Source organism: Argiope bruennichi, chromosome 10, assembly GCF_947563725.1.
Source record: "Argiope bruennichi chromosome 10, qqArgBrue1.1, whole genome shotgun sequence".
NCBI lineage: Eukaryota > Metazoa > Arthropoda > Arachnida > Araneae > Araneidae > Argiope > Argiope bruennichi.
This window is the reverse complement of record NC_079160.1, coordinates 8203858-8226015: the sequence shown is the minus strand read 5'-3', so window position 1 is coordinate 8226015 and position 22158 is coordinate 8203858. Positions and strand designations below refer to the sequence as shown.

The 22158-nt window shown below is 30.6% G+C and overlaps 1 protein-coding gene across 1 annotated transcript in view; it reads right to left on the bottom strand.

Annotated features, from left to right (window-relative positions):
- Positions 1 to 22158, bottom strand: part of LOC129988996 (otoferlin-like) — a 79927-nt gene that overhangs the window by 56181 nt on the left and 1588 nt on the right. The window contains exons 2-11 of the mRNA XM_056097296.1: positions 21603 to 21649; positions 20519 to 20687; positions 17821 to 18007; positions 16096 to 16161; positions 15082 to 15257; positions 13392 to 13503; positions 11885 to 11966; positions 9864 to 9984; positions 1087 to 1164; positions 421 to 537 (exon numbers count right to left, since the gene is read on the bottom strand). Coding sequence (XP_055953271.1) covers positions 421 to 537; positions 1087 to 1164; positions 9864 to 9984; positions 11885 to 11966; positions 13392 to 13503; positions 15082 to 15257; positions 16096 to 16161; positions 17821 to 18007; positions 20519 to 20687; positions 21603 to 21649 — 1155 coding nt within the window. The remainder of the gene's footprint in view (positions 1 to 420; positions 538 to 1086; positions 1165 to 9863; positions 9985 to 11884; positions 11967 to 13391; positions 13504 to 15081; positions 15258 to 16095; positions 16162 to 17820; positions 18008 to 20518; positions 20688 to 21602; positions 21650 to 22158) is intronic.

The window sequence follows — 22158 nt, the reverse complement described above, 5'->3', positions numbered from 1 at the left end:
AAAGAGGAAACTTTAGTAATGTTGATAAATATCCACATGCAAGATCTCTCTGAATTCTGACGAAACCCTTTTCGGTCTGTGTGTCTGTGAATACACACTATAATACCAACACGCAACAAGTTAGACCAACAAAACTGCATTAACCTTGGAACCAAGACTGTAAATCTATATATCCAATTTTGGACGAAATCCATCTGCCGGTGTACGTGGGGCGTTATTAAAAATCGCCTATGGGATTCACTTCATTCCCCGTTGATTACCATCGCGACCTAAACAGAGGAATATACGTCCACTTTTCATTAAAATAAATCGTTCTATTTAGATTTTGAACTAGTCAATATGAACGCATCCTTATAATCTATAAAACCATCCAGAGCAAACCAATAACTTTTTTCATGTTAATGCTTGAAGAAGTCTTACATCATCTTCCAGTGATTCCATTTTGGATCGCAAATGACTGAGCTTGTCGATGGTTCCCTCCAGGGTGTTTTTGTTGAGTGTAGTCCTTGCCGCGGCTGATACATGAAGCACTTCCTCCTGAAGGATAGAAAAAAATTAGCTAGAATGGATCGATATTTATCATTTACGTTAATTTCTAATAATTATTATGTCAATATATCAATGGAAAACTGAAAAGGACAAGTAGTTTGAGTAAGAAGCATAATCAGTCTGTATCATAAATGTTCCGAATATCTGAAAACTATAACAAATTCCCAACTGTAAGCGATACTGTGGTTGTAGAGGCATCAGTGCACGTGGGAATCTCGGACGGACAGCTGAATAAATATGACTTAATTGCGATTTGATCTTCTCAACTCAATTCCACGCACATTTCACAGCAAATGATGGTTCCATCAACTGTGCTCTGAACCAGGTGACTTGTTTCGTTGCTTCTTCAAAACCCTCTATTACCAGTATCCCCTTATACGGTATCTGTTTGAGAAACCTAAAGTTATAACGTGAGGTGATGCGGCTGCAACCACAGTATGTCATTCATTTGAGTGAGCCATACAGAAAAGTGCATGAAAAAGTTGAATTTACACATACAACGAAAGTGTACGAATACATACCAAGTCCCTTTCATACATTCGAGCTCTCTCCTGATCCAACTGTGTTCTGAAGGAGTACATGGCGGAAAATTCTTTCAGAATTTTTAGGTAACACCTGATAAAAATCAAGGGTGAAAGTAAAATTTGGGAATTAATAAAGAAATAAATTGTTATATAAAGGGAATATATTATGATTATTTATTTAACTAATTAAAAATATATTATAATACTTCTTAAATAAAATCATCAGTTTATTTACACTCATTTGTGAATTTTATAAAAAAAATATGAATTTTTAAGGCATAAATTAATGTTTAAAGGGATTACAAAAGAAATATTTTGTAACATCCTGAAATTCTCATATATAGTTTTAATTAAAGCATTTCTCAGCAAAAGAAATGTCGCCAATTATGGTTAAAAAAAATTCTGTAAAACATGTAAATTTGAAAGTATGCATGAAAAATTCGCTTTTTTTTCAATGGGACTATTGCAAAGTGGTAAATTTCAGATTCGGTACTATTAGTTCAGTGTCCTTCCATGTACAGTTTTATCCAAATTTCATACATATTTATTATTTGAATGTTAATGTTGAGTTTTAGAGTTATCTCACTTTCAAACTGAATAGGCAGGCCGATGAACAGTCAGTCCACTGAGAGTTTTTGTTTTCTTTTTTTTTATACAGATTTACATGTCTTGTGATAAAATTCTATATCCAAATCATCTGATGTCCAATCATGGTTGCATTTCTTGATGCCATATTCAAATTTGGTGGAATGAACAAGCAAGCGTAACTTCCTTAGGTGGATTTCGTCAAATATTAGATAGTAATCGCACACCCAATTTCCTACCTTCCATCTTTGCCGTATCGAGTTATGTTCAAAGGGTTATATAGTTCCCTCGAATTTCTTTTTGGAACCAAAGAGGCATGAAACGTGAAAGCTAGTCAAAATTTCATTTTTGAAACATTCGGAAATATTTTTATATACTTATTTATAGAAAGTAAAGAGTAGGCAATAAAATCATGGATGGAAAAATTTCGTTTAAAATAGCTACTCTTATCAGATCGCGATCATCATTATTTTGAAATTATTTTTGCCTACAACCCAAAAATAATGCTCGATGTACCCTCCATCTCAATTTAAATGTAACCTGCTAAACAGCCGAAATGGCTTATTTTTATGTTTAAAAATCAGCTCATTCATATTTATATGTATATTTTCTTAAAACTCAAGGAATTGAATGTTCTGAAGATTTCAGATATTTCTGTAAATAGAAAAATGCTTGATTTATTTACTTTAGGTTATAAAAATAATATAACAGAATAATTGGGCACTTTCGAAAATTAAGAAGCGCAGTGTTACTCCACAATTATACGACAATATACAAAACATCGGCGTTTATGGGGAGTTTGCTATGAATTTTCATGTAACTGTGTTCCAATTCTAAAGCTCAGCTACTACGCCATCTCGTCACCATTGAATTATTTAAAACAAAAGCGCATAAAAATTGCAGCTCACTCCAAACATTGCTGCACACTCACTTAGTGGTTTTTTCCAGGTCCTTCAACATATTATCGCTGAGCATTTCATTTTGAAAGCCGACGGAATGAACAGATCTCTGGAAATGGGTTATGCAATGTCTCTGAAACAAAATTTTGTTGACATCAGTTTTGTTGTTGTTGTTATCTTTCAATTTACAAAACTGTTACATTAAAAATGTCCCCCTTCCATCTTCTAAAATGGAACCTATTCAGCAGCAAGTTCAGCAGACATTTTCAAATTTTTATCGTATTCCATAGAGTGCGATTGTTGCTCTTAATGTTAACAGCAACTCTTTATTAATAATCGTGAAAGCATCCGATGATACTTTTAGACAAAATTAAAGAAATGGTTGCGTACACCACTGAATTGAATATACCACACCAACACAAGTATTTTTAGTATAAGAACATATGAAACAAGTAAAACTTTATATATATATATATATATATATATATATATATATATATATATATATATATATATATATATATATATATATATATATATATATATATATATATATATATATATATATATAGTAACCAATCTTAAGTAAGAAAAAGTTTGAAAACGAAACAAAAACAGTTTCGAAATCGCAACTAAAATTTATAACCTATTTAAACTAAAACCAAAAAAAAGAACTTCATAGTATTTAGAGAGCGCAATTGCAGCTACTTCTAAAACACAGATGAATTAATACAAAAGTATTAGAATCAAGTTAATAGGAAAAACAAAAATCAAAAAAATTAAACCAAAAAAAATATAAAAAATATAAAAAAAGAATCCGGCCTGAAGACTTTTTCAAGGGTCACCCTCAGGCAGGGATTCAAAGAAAGGGATTTTTTCTGTGAGGAAAAACAGACATTGTCTAAAAATGATTCCTCGTGACCCGAAAATCCCCTGAAATTATGCTCAAGAGATATACCATTTTAACAGAAAGGAAATATAAAACAACAAATAAGAAGAAATTAACAACAACAAAGTAAAAATACAATAACAAAAATAACAATAAAAACAAACAATAGCACAAAATTAAAAATTAAAAACGAAAAGGCCAGTACATACCATTAACAGTCAAGAAAACTTTAAACTATTGATTGTGATTCCCTGTTTCTTAAAAAACTAGCGGTAAATTATGTAAACAGATGTAATCTCCCAGCGCCATCTATTGAGTAATCCAATATGCAAGGAAAGTTCTATTTTTATTTAAGCCAAAGGATTAATCCCAAACCATACCTTGTTTAATTAAAAAATTGACATTACAGTAATTTCTAGGAAATTCATTTTTAATTAAATTTTTAAAGAGGTTGTTTGATGCTTCAATATAAGAATTTTTATTATTGCAAACCCTTTTGATCCTGTTAACTTGTGAGAAAATTAGATTTTTGAAAATTTTAGAGTTTAGATTGGAATGGTAGTTACATAGTTTTGTTATTTTAAAGTTGAAATCATCCCTTTTATCGTATATACCAACTATTGTTTTATCATTAGCAATTTCGATTTTTAAATCCAGAAAGGTAGCCTCAAGTTGATTTTTATTTGTATCTTTTAGAATTAAATCTTTTGGATAGCAATTAGTAATAATATTAGTATTGTCGAAGTGAATCAAAAGTAGGTCATCAATATATCTCCACCCGTTTATTAAATTATATTTAATTATTTTTTTCTCATAGTAATGCAGGAAAATATTAGCTAAAGCACTTGAGAAAGCTGTTCCCATTGGAATGCCCTTGACTTGTTTATAAAAATTAATACCATTAAACACGTAATTTTCAGTAATTATAAAAATTAATACCATTAAACACGTAATTTTCAGTAATTATAAAAATTAATACCATTAAACACGTAATTATAAAAATTAATACCATTTTTTCGAGAATTCCTTGTTTTTGGCGTTTGGGAGATATATTTTCATTTTAATAAATAAATTAAACTATGCAAAAAGTTAATAACGAATTTATCATAGCGCATGGCCCGTCGCGCGCTCTACCAAGGGGCACTGTGGATAGCGTTGTGTCAGGAGCATTCACGGAGAAAAAATTACTGACACAATTGTTTTGTTTAAAAAATCTTAAAAATACAAAAAAATATAAAATTTGTGGAAACGGAAAGTGTAAGACATGTCCATTAGCAGATAAGGAACAGATCAAAAATGAAAACTCAAAATTACAAATCTTCTGTAAAAACAAAAATTTGATTTATCTCCTTAATTGTTCAGAATGTAATTTAAAATATATTGGCCAAACTAGCACCGAGCTTAATTTGAGAATTAACAATCACAGATCCGATATAAAAAACTTCATAAAAAATAGGAACAGTGACTTCGAACTGGAGCATTTTCAAAACCATAACTTTAACAATATTAATATCTACATTCTAGAAGACAATATTAACGAATTAAACAAAAGATTAGATCTGGAAAACATTTATATTTGCAACCTGAAAACTTTATTTCCTTATGGTCTCAATAGTAAATTAAATGGGGAAGGTTATGCAGATTTAAACAATAATTGCATTTATAACAAATTTAACATATTTAAAAATTTTCTTAATAAAGATAACTTTTCTAAAAGATTTAAAAGAGGTAAAGGGAAAGGAGGCAATTTTCAAATTATATTTGAGGAATTTCAAAATTACTGTAATTTGGAACACAATAGTGAAAACATTCACAAAATTAGGAAATACATTTTTGGTCTTAGAAATAATAAAATGAAATGGTTTTTAAATAATAAATTCGGGGAATTAGAGTTTAAAAATTCGTACACTAAATGTATTATTCTTGATCTTATTAAATGTAAACTTAACATTGGAAAAAACGATTTACTTTTTAATAATAAAAATAATGTTTTCAAAGAATACTGTGTGATTAAATTCTTGGATATTTACTTCGAATATCTAAAATTACCCAAAATTATACATAATAATAATATATTTTTTCCTCTTGCTCTCTTTTCCTCTTGCATTTTTTCCTCTTGCAGTTGCAGATAAAACAACTGTATCAATAGCGTTTAGTTACACTTCAACTTTAAAGAAAAAAATTTGTAATTATAATTACTATAGCAAAAATTTAGATAAAATAAATAAAACAGATTGTTACTGTAACAAAGAAAAATATAAAGATTTTATAGATATTGATAAAGGTCATATTATTACAGGTAATTTAAAAATTATTGAATCCAACTCTTTAAGAGATTTGATGGGAAGAGGAACAAAATTTAGATTAAGAGAAAAAATAAAACATAACAAAATTTTGATTTCTATTGGTAATGATTTGGATGTTTTTATTGCCAAATTATCTAGAAAATACCATTGGCCTGCGGAAGGTTTCGGGGAATGGAAAGTGAGAATTCTAAAGGAAATTAAACTAAAAATGAATACTGATTTTGACAGATCTAAAGAACGTGGGATTTATTTTAGTAAAACATTAAAAAACGAAATAAAAAATTTTAAAGAAAAATTTGTTATTACAGTAATAGATAAATTAGCAAATAATTTCTGTTTAATTTGTAAATATTATTATAAAGAACTTTTAATTAATGAATATAACTCTAATGCAACTTATATGTTAAAGAACACCGGGAAAAAGGAATTAGATAAAAAAATGCTAGCTTTCGCAAAAAAAAAACCAAAACTAAGACTTGCTCTCTTAACTATCCTTATTTATTCCCAACAGTTAAATTTCATAAAAATCCATTAAAATTCAGATTCGTAACCTGTAGCACTGGCAGTTATAATTACTATACGGGTAAACATTTCTTTAAATACTTAAAAATTATCCTGGACAAAATAAAAAATGAAGACAACTTTATTATTTCTAGTAACAAAGAAGTATTGGATTTTCTTAAAGATAACAACATTAATAAACTTAATACTTTTGATTTCGAAAATTTATACGCTAATCTACCTCATGAAAAATTAATAAAGGTCTGCACTTTTATATATGACGAATATTTAAATAAAAATATCATTCCTAAAAATAACTGGCTTCAGTTATGTAATTTTAATATTACTGAAAATTACGTGTTTAATGGTATTAATTTTTATAAACAAGTCAAGGGCATTCCAATGGGAACAGCTTTCTCAAGTGCTTTAGCTAATATTTTCCTGCATTACTATGAGAAAAAAATAATTAAATATAATTTAATAAACGGGTAGAGATATATTGATGACCTACTTTTGATTAACTTCGACAATACTAATATTATTACTAATTGCTATCCAAAAGATTTAATTCTAAAAGATACAAATAAAAATCAACTTGAGGCTACCTTTCTGGATTTAAAAATCGAAATTGCTAATGATAAAACAATAGTTGGTATATACGATAAAAGGGATGATTTCAACTTTAAAATAACAAAACTATGTAACTACCATTCCAATCTAAACTCTAAAATTTTCAAAAATCTAATTTTCTCACAAGTTAACAGGATCAAAAGGGTTTGCAATAATAAAAATTCTTATATTGAAGCATCAAATATCCTCCTTAAAAATTTAATTAAAAATGATTTTCCTAGAAATTACTGTAATGACAATTTTTTAATTAAACAAGGTATGGTTTGGGATTAATCCTTTGGCTTAAATAAAAATAGAACTTTCCTTGCATATTGGATTACTCAATAGATGGCGCTGGGAGCCTACATCTGTTTACATAATTTACCGCTAGTTTTTTAAAAACAGGGAATCACAATCAATAGTTTAAAGTTTTCTTGACTGTTAATGGTATGTACTGGACTTTTCGTTTTTAATTTTTAATTTTGTGCTATTGTTTGTTTTTATTGTTATTTTTGTTATTGTATTTTTACTTTGTTGTGGTTAATTTCTTCTTATTTGTCGTTTTATATTTCCTTTCTGTTAAAATGGTATATCTCTTGAGCATAATTTCAGAGGATTTTCGGGTCACGAGGAATCATTTTTAGACAATGTCTGTTTTTCCTCACAGAAAAAATCCCTTTCTTTGAATCCCTGCCTGAGGGTGACCCTTGAAAAAGTCTTCAGGCCGGATTCTTTTTTTATATTTTTTATAATTTTTTTGGTTATTGTTTTTCCTATTAACTTGATTCTAATACTTTTGTATATATATATATATATATATATATATATATATATATATATATATATATATATATATATATATATATATATATATATATATATATAATTTTTCAATAACATCGATAATTGTTTCTTGTCAAAAAGACTTAGATGGACACCCACTTTGGTCCAACCTAATCAATGCCACACTATTTATCAACTCATTCATTTAAAGAGGAAAGCCAGGAACGTCTGTCACTCTGGATGGCAATGTCTATTCTCTTTCGCTGGAGAACATTCCCTTCAACTCAGTGATTCTCTGCCGAATTTCCTTATAATCATATTGTTAGTCCATCCTCAAAATAAAGGAGGCTTATCGCCATGATGACTCACAGAGCAAATAGAAATAACAATCAATGTATAAGTTTCTATTGAAACCTAGTCTTCAAACCCAGATCTATAAGAAAAACAAACACATGCAAAGTTCTCTAAATCTCGTTTTAGTTGAAAAAAGCTAAAAGATTCTGAAGCAAAAAAATTCTGAGATTTTAGTGAGTAACGTGTTCTAGGTGCAAGGAAAAAAATAAAAGAACATTTTAGTTTTCAAAAAAAGAAGATGAGAGAGAGAAAATTACAGAGTAGTTAGAGAAATTTTTTAGATTTTAAGAATTTATTGATATTAAAATAAAACCTGTTTTGTAAAGATATAGAACGTATCTTGAAAAATATTGTTATTGACATGCTATCGTAATTTGAACAATTGTACGCCTGTTAGATATTTATAATGCGCATGTATTATTACTAACTTTTTACACTTATTGATTCACATTATAAACATTCGCTAAGATTTTTATATCATAAAATTAAATTTTTTTAACAACTTCAAAGCGAAAATTTTATCTAACATCTTTTATTAGAAATTTCAATCAACATCAAGAAGCCAGTTGTAGAAGATTTTCTCCGTCATCCAGGTTATTTGGCTATTTACCTTGAAGTCAATGAACGTTCTTTAAGCATTTTGGTTCCATGAACCTTCCAATCACTAGTGACTTCATTTTATCAATTCCGGTATCATCAGCCTCTGCTTCTATGTTTGCTGTGTGTTTTTTTTCCATTTAAAGAGTTTTGCTTTGACTGCTGATAAAAAAAAAAAAAAAAAAAAAAAAATTCGTTTCATCTGCATCGTCAAGATAATATATTTTCGCTTTTTCCCCTCCGTTTTCAAAATCAACTTAAGCGTCAACCAAGATGATTTTAAAAATACCTCCGCAGTATTTACGAAAAGAGAAAAGCTATCCATTGCTAAGTCAGAAACTGACGCTGCTTAGCAAATATCTGAACTCTTTCAGATGTCTTTGATCTAATACTGGGTAATTTTATGGGCAAATTACTCGGATTTTGGGTTTTGTTCTGTCATTTTAGGTTAACTTCGTCAACATAATCCTTTATGCTACTTTCAAATTATCTTCGCTTGCTATATAGTTTATTTTCTCACATTTTCAGTATCTTCCTTCGCAATAAAATCAGCTATAGCTGATTGCGAAATCCGATGCTTTTCAGTAGCATAAATCTGCTTTAATGTTTGATAAATTTCCGAAAATGCTTGTGGATTTTATTTTAATTCCAATGTTTCACGCCAAGTTATTGTAAATTAAAAAAATTTGCAAATAAAAAGTGGAACATCAAAATCAAAGAACAACACTAATTGCCCAACATAATATTCAATAGGATCCATCCGGAGACAAAAACAAGTGTTTGCGCACAATGTAATCGCTAGCTTTCGTCTCCTTTTCCCCATATTTTTCATTTCTGGCTCATAAGGACATCATCCTCTAAAAGAAAAGGAAAATGGCAGCCTTTCAAAGATATAAAATAAGCATTATAACACATCTAAAAAGAGATCATTGCTGACTAAAAATACATTGATAAGATTGCAATTTTACTGGGACCAAAAAAAATCATTAAATGCCAGTTTATTGCTCTAGAAGTATACAGGTTTACAGGTTTCATTGTATGTGCTATTTGATATCGATATGTTCGAAAACTGTATCCCCTTTAATATACTTTCATTCCAAGCAGTGCAATTAAAATTAAATTTCGAAATATTTATGTGGAAAATAAGATTCAAGGTAAGTTAGGAGAATCTGGCTTGCATGCTCTTTGTCTGTCCCATTCCTTCGAACCCTAACGCGCAATTTCATTTATAAGAAAGCTGGCATAAATTGGAATTAAATTTTCTCACTATTTTTCTTTCCATTTTGGAGAGGATGTTCGAAATGTACATGCGCCTTCTCTCGTCGGGCCACATGGCTTTCAACCACATGCAAGGCTTATTGCCTTCCAAAGGCAAGTACAGATATTGTCTAAAAACAACAAAAATAAAAAAGCATGATTCTATTAGGGTATTAAAAAATAGAAGATATTTTTTTTTAAAAAAATAGGGTAGTTTAAACAAAATCACGAAGGCGTGAGGCACATATCAGTATTCTGTAAGCAGTTTCGAAATTTAGTTACATTTATAACATAGACCAGCCTTTGATGACCATCGAGAATATTGCTTGCATTTACTTTCAATTAATTCTCTCAACAAAGTATTTTTAAGCATCAAACTGGGATATACGTTAAAACAACCTCATATTATTTAAACCTGTCTTCCTGATTGTGAGCATCGATCTTCGTAGTGGATTTAAGTTCTATTACATCACGGGCCATTAGAAACCCAACCGCTCACCTTTTAACTGCACATTGTCTTCCGCGGCAATATACTTTCCCTTTCCTTATTGCTTTATATATAAAAAACGATTAGAACTAATACTAAGCATGATATTCCTTTCTTAACTTTCAGCAACGAATAAAAATCACGTGATTAAATATTCGAGGAAACAATGGTAACTGTACGACTTTCATTACAACAATAAAAAGTATTTTTAAAAATTAAGTAAAAATTTATTTTTTAAGATTATGTGGCTTCGCTCCCTGTTTGCTTTCGCTTGCCAATCCCAACGTTGTTGCAAATCATGAATGTCAACATCTGAATATTGATGCAGTTTTTTACATTTTGCCACCAGCCCCAACCAGCGTAACAACTTCATGACTAGCGTTTCTTTTTTAATTGGCAAATTCTCGCTAGGTCTGTCTTCCATTTTTTCCTTCATCTGACGCCGCTGGAGCTCTATTACTATTTTAAAAATAAATGTAGAGTGAATATGTGTATTACTTAAGTATTCAAACGAATGCTAGACGAGAGACGAAAAATTTCCATTACTCGGTTGCCACAAATGGTGTATCTAAAAGTAGGATTAATAAATAATATTGTTTTAAACTCATTTGCTATTAATTAAGGCTTTACTGTTCCTCTTTTGTCATCATTTCAACATCAAGTGCAATATGAATAATTACTATGATGTAATAATAATTTTCATTGAATATTTCAAACAAAATTGGCAAAACAAACCTCAAATGCTATGGGTCAGATGAGTCGCTATCTACTAATTAAAAAGCGAATAAAGCGCAATTTTTCAGAAAAAAATATATAGTATAAAGGAATTGATAAATTCAGAAAAACTATGCATACCAATAAACTGAATAATTAAAAAGACATTTTTCAGAATTTTAAAAATGGAGTTTTATGCAAGAATATTTGCGGTAGTTTGAGGAGGAAACGCAAAATGTTGCATATTCTTCTTTTATTGAAATTTAAGAAAAAAATCTTTCCGATTAATCGGTACCAGATATGTAACTTTTGGACAAATAGAGCGCCAACAGATAAATACTGTTCTTTATTATTAGAAAACAATACTGAATGTTTTGAAATTATTTTCCATAAGGCATCAATTAAGTATTAAAAATGCTTTTTTCAGATATTCACTCTTTAATAATTTTTTTCAAGTAAAAAGATATGATAAAAAATAATCTTCTTCTTGTTGCGCTTTAATAAAAGCATGTTTTCTCAGTTTTATTTTTATTCGTTTAAGTTTTTTTCGCCAATCATAGCATCTTGTTTCCTTTTTTTTATCAGTTTTACTGTTCTCTCTGCATAGAATAAAATTTTGAAGTTAAGTTTTGTAAACACTAAAAAGTGTATTGCCATCAAGAACACTTTGAACACTATTCCTCAAACTTTTAGAAGTATGTGGAAATCCTTAGGAAATAATTTACAAAATTCTCTATGTATAAACATGAAAAAATCTAATTAAATGTAAACGTGCTTCTTTCTAATTTGGAAATTCTCGCAAATCATTTAAGATGCAAATTGTTTCTTACTTGTCCATCGGCTCAGGCTCCATAAAAGGCGTTGCATTGTGATCATCGAAAGCTGCATCCATCGTCTGTCGGCCCTCTGCTCCTGCAAATTTAGAAAACATCGAATAGAAAATTACTTAAGTAAGTTCTCTATGTTTTTTAATTTATGAAGAAGATTACTTAATTGCATTCAGGCGCAATAAGTGGAACAAAATGTTAACTTCAAATTATTAAAGTTTCAACGCTTTGAAAAAACTCTTATAAGTGCCATTTGAAATTGCAGGATCATATTTTAAAATAACATTTAGATCGATATAAAAGACTTACAGGCATCTTTCGACAATGATAAATTATTCAAAATAAATAACTAAGTGCAGAATACCGATTTGAAATTTTTACGAGGTATTTTCTTCCTTCTTTATGATACGAACTTGGTGGGATGACGGCGGATATAGTACGCATCTAGAATTGATTCGATCTCTCCAAAGATTGTCGTCGTATAGTTGGGTTGTAAGAAATATTTGCGTTACCAAATTGTGTTGTGCAGTCCATTGGAGGCAGTGTGATCGATTGATTGTTTCGTACAATGCGTACGAACTTTAGTGGAAAAAGAAATTTAACAATAATATTTATAATCTTTTAAAATTTATTTCTAACCGAATTAAACTATCTTAACAGCAATTTTATTAGCTTTTTAGTGACTCCCTAAATTAATAGCCTTTTATTTAAAGATCAAAAAACAATAATTAAACTTCCTTCCGTTCTTTCCCCTTATCCAGCCCGATATGCAGGTATAGGGTGAAGAAGTATGTTTCGAAAGGCCACTTCAACGACTTGAAGTAATGAAAGTTCTATCATGTTTTTTTATATACCAAAGGATCATTCAATTGGACTAAATTCTTGGATAATACAAGACTTGGGTAATCACAGTTTTGTCCTCTCGATTTCTTTAACAGTAATAGTGCATTTTGTGTTTTCTAATTGATTGAAGGAAATTTGGTACGAATTTTGTAGGCCTTCCTTTTCACAGTTTTAGTTCAAAATTTGAAATCGATGGATAATGTTTATCGCACATGGAATTTCATTTCATTGCAAATTTGAACTATGGTATTCGCGTACATGTGAAGATATAAATTTTCTGGCTTCTTTCAAAAATCTCGATGTATGAGCATTCTAAAAGTTTATTTAGGGATTTGGGAAGCTCTAAAATGTAACGATTCATCAAAATCTCTAGTTCATATATTTTTTTTTTATTTCTATACTTCGTATACATGTGAATGAAAAGTCAATGGCATTCACATTTTTCTTTTTTTATCAAAAGCCCTACGTAATAAATTACTGAATAAATTTTACGTGAACGTGCGAACATATAAAGCTCTAAACGTTTTTGAATTTTGGTTTTTTTCTCCCTTAGCACAGAAGCGTTACGAATAACTTCATTACAGCTCTTTACATTAGCTTGCTATTCTTTTAATTAAGCTGGAATTATGAAATTTCACTAAGATGTACGCATTTCAAGTCTACGTACCCATTTGGAGACTGAAACGCATTTCTTTCATTTCTACCAGTCTTCTGTCAATCATGGAAGCATCCTGCACACAGGCGAACAGAAAGAACTCCGAGTCGTAGCTGAATGTTCCCTGCAAAGAATCATTGTTTTCACACATTTATGAGAGCCTTACAACGATATTCACATTCGCATTCATATTTTTATTATTTGAATATGTTCTGCACAATTCGGAATTGTGTGCTTTTCATTTCCCCCCTGAATTTCTGTGCTTGAATATTTGCGAGGAAAATGACTTGCATTGCTATAAATGTTAGCAAAGCGACTAGAAAGCACAGGGGAAAATATAAATAAATACATTTTTAAAAATATATACATTATTTTAATATAAATCAGGTTAATATCAAGTGTTATTTAACTAATACTATCCTCTTATTATTTAAAAGTTTACTTATAAAAGTAACATAAGAATAATATTTGGAAACGAAAAAAAAAAAATCTATCCTGAAATTTTGTAGCTTAAAAACATTAGACTGCAACAAATGACTTTTAAAGGCCATCCAAAACTTATTTTTCTATAAATAATTCATAATTTTTATTTGCACAAAAAAACGATTAAATATTGCTAGTGGTAACTAGGAGGTGAAATGATTTAAAACCTATATAATATGCTTAAGTGGGCCGTATCAAAATCAGGCCGTATTGTTTCATTTTCATTTGGCGATATTTCACAATTTCGAATTATTTTCATGCTTGTCTAGGCTGAAAAATCTGAGACTTTGCTATTATTTATTTATTTATTTATTGAAGATAGATAATGCGAAAAAATAAGTATAAACGAAAAATTTCGATGCAGAATCGAAATTCTCGAAAGCGGTAAGTCAAGTCAAAAGAAAATATTGAAGGATCATTCATAAGAAAATCCAGTCGGAAAGGATGAAATAGAGGTATCTAGTTTTTAATTTTTAAAATGTAGTTTCTGATTTACCGGAGCTTCACCAGTTTTCATCGTCAATTCATTTCGCCTCTTTGACATATATCTAACCACTCAGAATGGACTATTTTTATTGATTATAATTTAAAATGTTATCATAAAAATAATCTGGTATCTTTTTGTGATAAAACCTATTCATAAAAACTGATTGGCATGATTTAATTAATCTTATTAATACTCGCTGTCTTGGATGATTATTTCAATGTTATTAAAACTATGTTGATCAGTTTTGATGAAATACATCGTATCAAAACAAGAAGAAAAAAAATTGAATTTTAGTTTTTATATATTTTAGAATTAGTATTCCTTTCTAGCGTTCATTTATCTATCTCTGTTACCGGAAATTTTAATTTTAGAAATTGATTATATAGAGATATAGAAAATATTGTCACCTTATAGAATTTTTTGGGCTTTTTTTTTAAATTATGAGTTTATTATTTCACTTTTATTCTGTTGAAAACTGTACAAAATAATATTTTCCCAATTTTGCTGCGTATTCATTTTATATGAACTTGCAAATGATGAAACTTAAGGCAGAATTGATACAGTAATCCTGAATCGTTTCCAAACAGGCTTGAGTTCCTCGTTTCCGATACATTTACTCAACATGGATTTATACTTTTGTAAAAGAGCTGAAGCTCACCCTTAGGATATTCGTACAATCATCCTTGACTATTAGTAAAAATTTTGAAAAAAAAAAAAGTGTAATGTTTTGACCTGAGGTGCAGAGGGAGTTGGCTCCACTTGCACGGAAGTCTTGGTGTAGACGGACCCTTCCACGATGTCCATTGTTATAGCCATCAATAATCGGCCGCTGCATGATGTGTCTTCTGACACGAATTGCTTCTGATCTCGCAAATATACGTAACAAGGTCCTAATGTCGGCAGAAATCCTGAAAAAAAGCATTCAAAAATTGAAATGAATTTGAATTTATGCGTTGAACAAGGAGTTCTAAAATGCAAAAGGAAAATGTCATTATATTTAATTTGTGACCTGAGCTAGGACAGCCCCAAACTTTTCAGAAACTTGTCCCTGTGCTTAATTTTTTTGCTCTGTTTGGGCCTCAGCTGTCTAATTCGAATCACTGTCAGTATTAATTCTTACTCTTCAGCCAGAAAAGGTTCTTTTCCGCGTAAAAAAAAAAAAAAAAAACTGAGTATCAAAATTTTTATACTAGAGTTTCTTTTTAATATTAACTTGATGATAGCCTGGATATTCTCTGCATATTAAGGCATGCACAACGTCTTGCGCGGCAGTGGGGTAGTGATAGGGAAACAAGAGATGGATATAGGTGACTAAGAAAACTAGAGAGCCAAACTTATGGGGAAAAGGGCATAGAAACGAAGCGTTAGAACATTTTTATCATTTTTCAAGGTCAAGAATTTTAAATGATAGAACAAAATGATACCATGAATTCGGCGCTACTTGTAATTCCCAAACTGGAGATAACCACAAAACAGTAGAAAAGAAAATTGTAGCAGTTGCATTACCCTTATCTTCTCTTTTGGATACTAGATGGCGATGCCTGATTAGGCCATCTCATATGTCATCCCATAGTGCATTGCGATTGTAATTAGAATGAGATGTGATGCTGAACTGTGAAGCCGCGCGTGTGAATGTCTTGTCCTTGTGTTTGTGCTTGTTTAGTGTGTGAATGTGATTATTTAAAGAAATGTTCCTAAAAACATTCGTCCTGTTGCTTCCTGCGTGGATCATAATAATCTACATACCACCACAAAATCTAATTATGCACAGGGACCCATTTACCGTCGCTACGCCATTACAACAAGGTGGACCTAGAGGGATCAAAAGAAGAAATTTAAATTCTTCTCTTATGTGTTCATTTAAAAAGTATTTTTTTAAATTTTTTAATTAAAAATTAATCGAAATTTCAATGTTATTTCTGAATAATTTTTTAGCGTATTCTCTCACAAGCCATGACTGATTTATTCGTGTTGCTAAAACGCTTATGAGCTTATAACTATTTTTTTACTTCATGAATAAAGTCGAATTCATCATAAACTTCACATTTCATCTACATTTTTTATGCCTGATTGTAACAATTACCAATGAGCTGAGATCTTCAATTTTTATTATTTTAGATTTATACTGATACATTATAGTGAAAATATAGTGTATCATTATGAAGTTTACTAGTATTTTCTTTCGGTATTTTTAACTATGTGTCTTATCTCTGTATTTTTAACTCTGTATCATCTTTCTCTGTTAGCGGATCATTTTTTTCCCGATTTCAGTGATTAATTTTGATTTGAATATGATGCATAAAGACCATCCCATTGCAAAGATTATTGGAGGAACGTGACAAAAATAAGAGACATTTAAATAAGATATTTTAAATACGATACCAGCCCACATTCTAGTAAATATGAGTTCATTACTAGTTCATTAAGTCAGCATATTTCAGAACTTTAGATATCTTTATAGCGACAACAATTATTAGCTAAATTATATTATGTTAAAATTATTATAGAAAGAATGCAATTGCTAATGCTATAAAGCAATCGAAAGAAAGATGAATCAAATATCCCTGATGTTTTTGCATTCAGGAAGCCACAATGCCTATATCCCATGCTTTATGCGGAAATCCATTATCCTGTACAATTAGACAACCTCCTTTCATTTGGATGCGCCTTATAAAGGGTGTCCCAAAATTAACGCAAGATTTGAATTTACCACCATTCATGTAGTAAAGTGTAGCAACGCTATTAAAGTACACATTTGACAGCTGATAGCTTAAAATAAAAAATAAAAATAATGGATAAAATGGAGCGTTACATGGTGGAATAACGTGTTTTTTTTAATTATTGAACAGTATTTTAAAAATAATGAACGTCTGGCGGCCACATTTAGAAAATTTGACAATTGACCCCCCCCCCCTTGATCATGTGATTTAACACCATTGGATTTCATTTTACGATGTTATTAGGTGTCAAAATATGCCAAAAAGCCCACAAGAACCAGTACATTGAAAGAGGAAATTCAACGCTGCATCAAAGAAATAAAGCCACATTTAAGCAAAATAGTCATAGAAAATTGCGACAAAAGAGTGCGTGTGTGCCAGGAAAGCCATGGAGGCCATTTGCCCTATGTGCTATTCCATAATAACCTCATTCTATATATTTTGCGATTCAATAAAAATATAACAATTTAATGAAAAAAAACCCTGTTTTTTACTAAATTCAAATCTCGCGTTAACACGTTATTCTATCGTGTAACACTTCATTTTTACTAATCTTAAACTATCAGCTGTCAAATAGTTTTTTTAAAGGTTTGCCAACATTTTAGTATTCAAATCTTGTGTTAATTTTGGGGCATCCTTTAAAAAGTTTAAATCTAAATTAGATCAAACGCAGTTTCTACAATTTTAGTAATGGGTTGCTAATGTCAGACGCAATAGGTTTATAATGTCAGATAGAATGGATGTTAATATTCACCTTGTTCATCGGAACTGGATATCTTATCTAGGGGAATGACCACCGTGCCAATATCGTTGTTGCCCACGAAGTCATCGTCTCGGACCTGAATGATGATGGGTTCCGGAGGAAGAGGAAACTTGGTCGTGAACACGACCTCCTCTTCCCAAACTGGGCAAATTGTGCGCTTCTTCTTCGACGTGAACCCCTGAAAATAAATGTGTATGAAAATCGATCTTCGTCCTTCTTCAAGCCATTTTTGTTTACAAAATATACAGGGTCATTCTTAATGAATTGCCGAGGTTTTGTGGAGCGATAGTTACCAACAAAAGGGGACATGGAGGTTCCTACTAATCATTATGTAAGGAAACCACACAGAAGGAAATTCGAATATTGTAGTGACAAATGTATCAATGTTCTATCTCTTTTGGTTAAATGTCCAATAGTTACATGATATTGAGGTAGAACTTCATGCCCATTGCCCCCAAGAACTCACTTTCTATAGGTGAGTATGTACATTCTAAATCCGAGATGCCCAAGAATCTTTATTTCCTTACTGTTTATCCCTCCTTTCGCTTTATACTTTTCACTTGATTCTTCCATCTCTTGACACTATGAGAGTCAGTTCTCCATTAGAAGCTGTTGTCGTTCTGTTTGCTTCTTATCTCTCATGAGCATGTTAGAAACCCATTAGACTGGTGCACTGTAATCACCTGTGTCTCTTCGACATATAATTGATCTCTTTAGTGGTTAGTCTGCTAGAGATCAAGGGCAGAGGTCATACTTTTGAGTTTGGCATTAAGGAACTGTCCCCAGAGGTCACTCCCATCATACGGAACACTATGATAAATGCCGAGGCTTGAAATATCCACAGCCAAGAGTGCATCGCAGTAATTTCAGTTGATGTCGGTCTACTTTCGATAACCTCGCCTGACTGGAAACTCAAATACGCAATGCATTTCTTGGGTGAAATTACCTCGTACAATTTTCTTTGATGCCGAAAAAGGTTTGCTCTTTGGAATATTTTCAACACTTTAACTTTTATTTTATGGAAGTCTTATCCATCTTTCTACGGATCTTTCGACGTATTGAATACTTTGAAATCTAGCTGATAATTTTAATTCCAACTTTTTTATACAAATTGATGGAGTTCCACATGTAAGCATTCCTCATCTTACACTTTCTAAAGTTTATCTGGAACAAATACACAATTGCCTACATCTGTTTATAGAACTCTGTGCATTGGTGATCTGCAGATCTCATGCAAAAGAGCACATGGGTCTAACAAAGCTTCAGCTAAAAAACGCAGTCTATGTGAATTTTATTTACCTTACCGCTTTTACAAAATTGAGGTTTCAGTTTGATATCTTCTGGATACGAGATCATGTGGTTATTTCTGGCAATGAAATGCCAGATTCTGCTGTTAAATCTGCGTCATATTTTCTAACACAAGATCTCGCATATTGCAATCTGAGAAGTTCTTTGTTTTCAGTTCTTTTCGATTTGGTGAAGAACATGGATTCTAAAGATCTATAGCAGTTACATACAGCTCAAACTCACGAATGATATATATTGGTATATTCTCCCTAATAGAGAGATTAATGTTAAGTCGACTCACCTGTTTATATGGCGCACTCACTTCATCATCACTCACTCACATCATCATTTTCTTTTTATCATGGTGATTTTAAAATGAAACAAATTTCAGTTCAATATTCTTCTTTCAAACTGCATCGTTTCTATTTATCGTCTCTAAATTTGCAAGACTTTGCAAATGTGAAATATCACCAAAATATTTTTTATAAAAAGGTTATTTATCTTTTACATTAACACTTAGCAGTCTTTAATCTTATCTATTATTTATATTAACCGTTTTAAAATAGCTTTGTATCATTGAGTTCACATTTTACTTTTGTTTTGAAATAATTGTTTTGCTACCTAAACCTGAAATTTTAAAATTTTATTCATTCATTGTTTGTTTCATCGTCATATTTTATGTGTTTTTACCTTTGCTCGTTTGCTTTTGCATTTTATTAAATGGGTAATGCATTATATTCTCTTAGATTAAACCATATGTTTGGCGCAATATTACTAAAATGGCAATAAACGGTACAAAACCAACCGATCATACCCAATGACTAAGAAGAACCGAAAGCCTCTATCAGAAATTGCTTTGCCAGCATCGGCAGAAGCAGGTTACAAAAGATTTTGGAAGAAGAGCATTGTAGGCTAGATACAAGCTGTGTGATAAAAGAAGGGCGTATTGAATTTATCATCACTATTATAAAAAAATATTCATCTTAAATTTACCAAACATTTATCGACAAAAAACTTTTTCTTGCCTTAATTACATTTGTTCTTCAATTTTTTATCTGATATTTGATTGTTGCTCCGATTACTATTACGAATGTCATATTTTACAAGTAATTCTAATTGTTACATCAAAAATTTTATAGATTTTTTTGGCAAACGACATTTTAATATAATAACAACAATAAATGATGCTTGTATTTAAGACTGGAGAGCATTAATTTTTGATGCACATACCTTTCAAATTGATTTTCCTTTGAAGAATTTTGAAAGCAATACATTTATTTTAATTTGTCTTATACATATATATATATATATATATATATATATATATATATATATATATATATATATATATATATATATATCAAAATGTAAAAAAGCATTAAAATATGTTCTCACAGGCTACCTTGAGTCCAGCAAAGAAGACTTGAACATAAGGGTCTACAAAGACGCCATCATCTACGGTGCAACGTTTTTTAATGTGTGCCAGGAGTCCCCGGTTCAAACTGGACAGTCCTTCAGCCCGGTAAATTTTCACTTTCAGTACTGCAAACTGGGAGTCTGTATCCACATCACTAAGGAAATTAAAAAGCAATGCTTTAGTTCGTGAATAGGTACTGCTGTATTAAAACGCCATGATTTTTTTTCAAATGTAAAGTTTATAAAACACGCCGGTCAGTTAAGGTGTTCTGGGACACAAAAATCATCAAATTTTGTAAAAATAAAAAAAAATAAATGAAAAATATTTTATGTTTCTTTATGCTTAAAATGACGTTTGAATCGTATTTCTACCTTTAATTAGAACGAAGGATATAATTACTTTTGTGGTGTGTAGTTTTGAAAATCTAGCACTCAGACAATTGTTGGCATGCTCTAATCTAGGAATAGACTCTGGCTGTCTGTTGTGACTGGCTGTTATTCTCATTAATTATCCAAATTTTTGCATGATAAAAAAAAAACAGCCAACAAAAGTTCAAAGAATTTTCAAACTGTTGGCAAAAGATTAGAAATCTGCTAGCTGACGATTAAAAGGAAAGGGGCTTACCACTCAGTGGAAAGAAGCTCGGAAGCCTGTGTGATGCAGCTATAAAAAATACCGCTTACTACCGCAACTCCATAGTTAGAAAGAAAAACAATGTCAAACGGATAAATAGGGATAAATATGCGATTCTGCAACACTGAAGCTCCACAAATTCTAAAGCAAAACATACAAATTGCTCTGCAAGACCTGAATCTTGGTGCTTCTTTGATCGAACTCTGGCGCTGAAACAAAAACTCAATACTCATAAGACAGCCATTAAAACTCCTCTGCGAGAAATATTGTCTCCAAAATGATGCCTATTTTTCAAAGGCTAGCTTCAGATGATCGTGATGCCACGCAGGATTAAAAATTTTCTTGTATCGATGTTCTGTTCATTGAAATTTTCCATTGATAAATAAGAAACTAGTTTTTTGGAAAATGAATTCAAATCAAGTGAAGGTTAACTTACGATTCTGTTTCTTCGTCATCTTCATCGAAAAGATTCTCGATGGCAAGCTGTAATGAGAAAGGAAAATTCCGTACAACTCCTCGGATTGATAGGTGGCTTCGTTGAAAATATCAAATATTTCTTTTATTCAATATTCTTAATTTCTGAACAGTTTGAGTTTTATTTAGGCTTTCATTCTTCGAGAAGTTATCGTTTTATACTTTCATGATTTACATTTTTAATGCTATCTTCATCTTTAACCATTAAATTTTAAATTTTGGTAAAATCTCATAGAGTTCTCTTACGAAACCCCCCTTAAATTAAAATAAAATACTTCTTTTTGACTCATATTTAGTACAATCATTCTGTAATGCATTCTGTACTTCCTGAACAACAGAGTACACAATCTGTTTGCTTAAAAATATTTTGAATTTGCTTTAATGCTTCATAATTTAAAAAAATCAAAATTGAACCCTAGTATTAAGACATATAGTGTATTTCAAAATAATTGTGGTGATTGCTGAAACTTTTAATCCATTACTTCCATCACTTCCCTTTTTTAGTATTTTTGATTTTA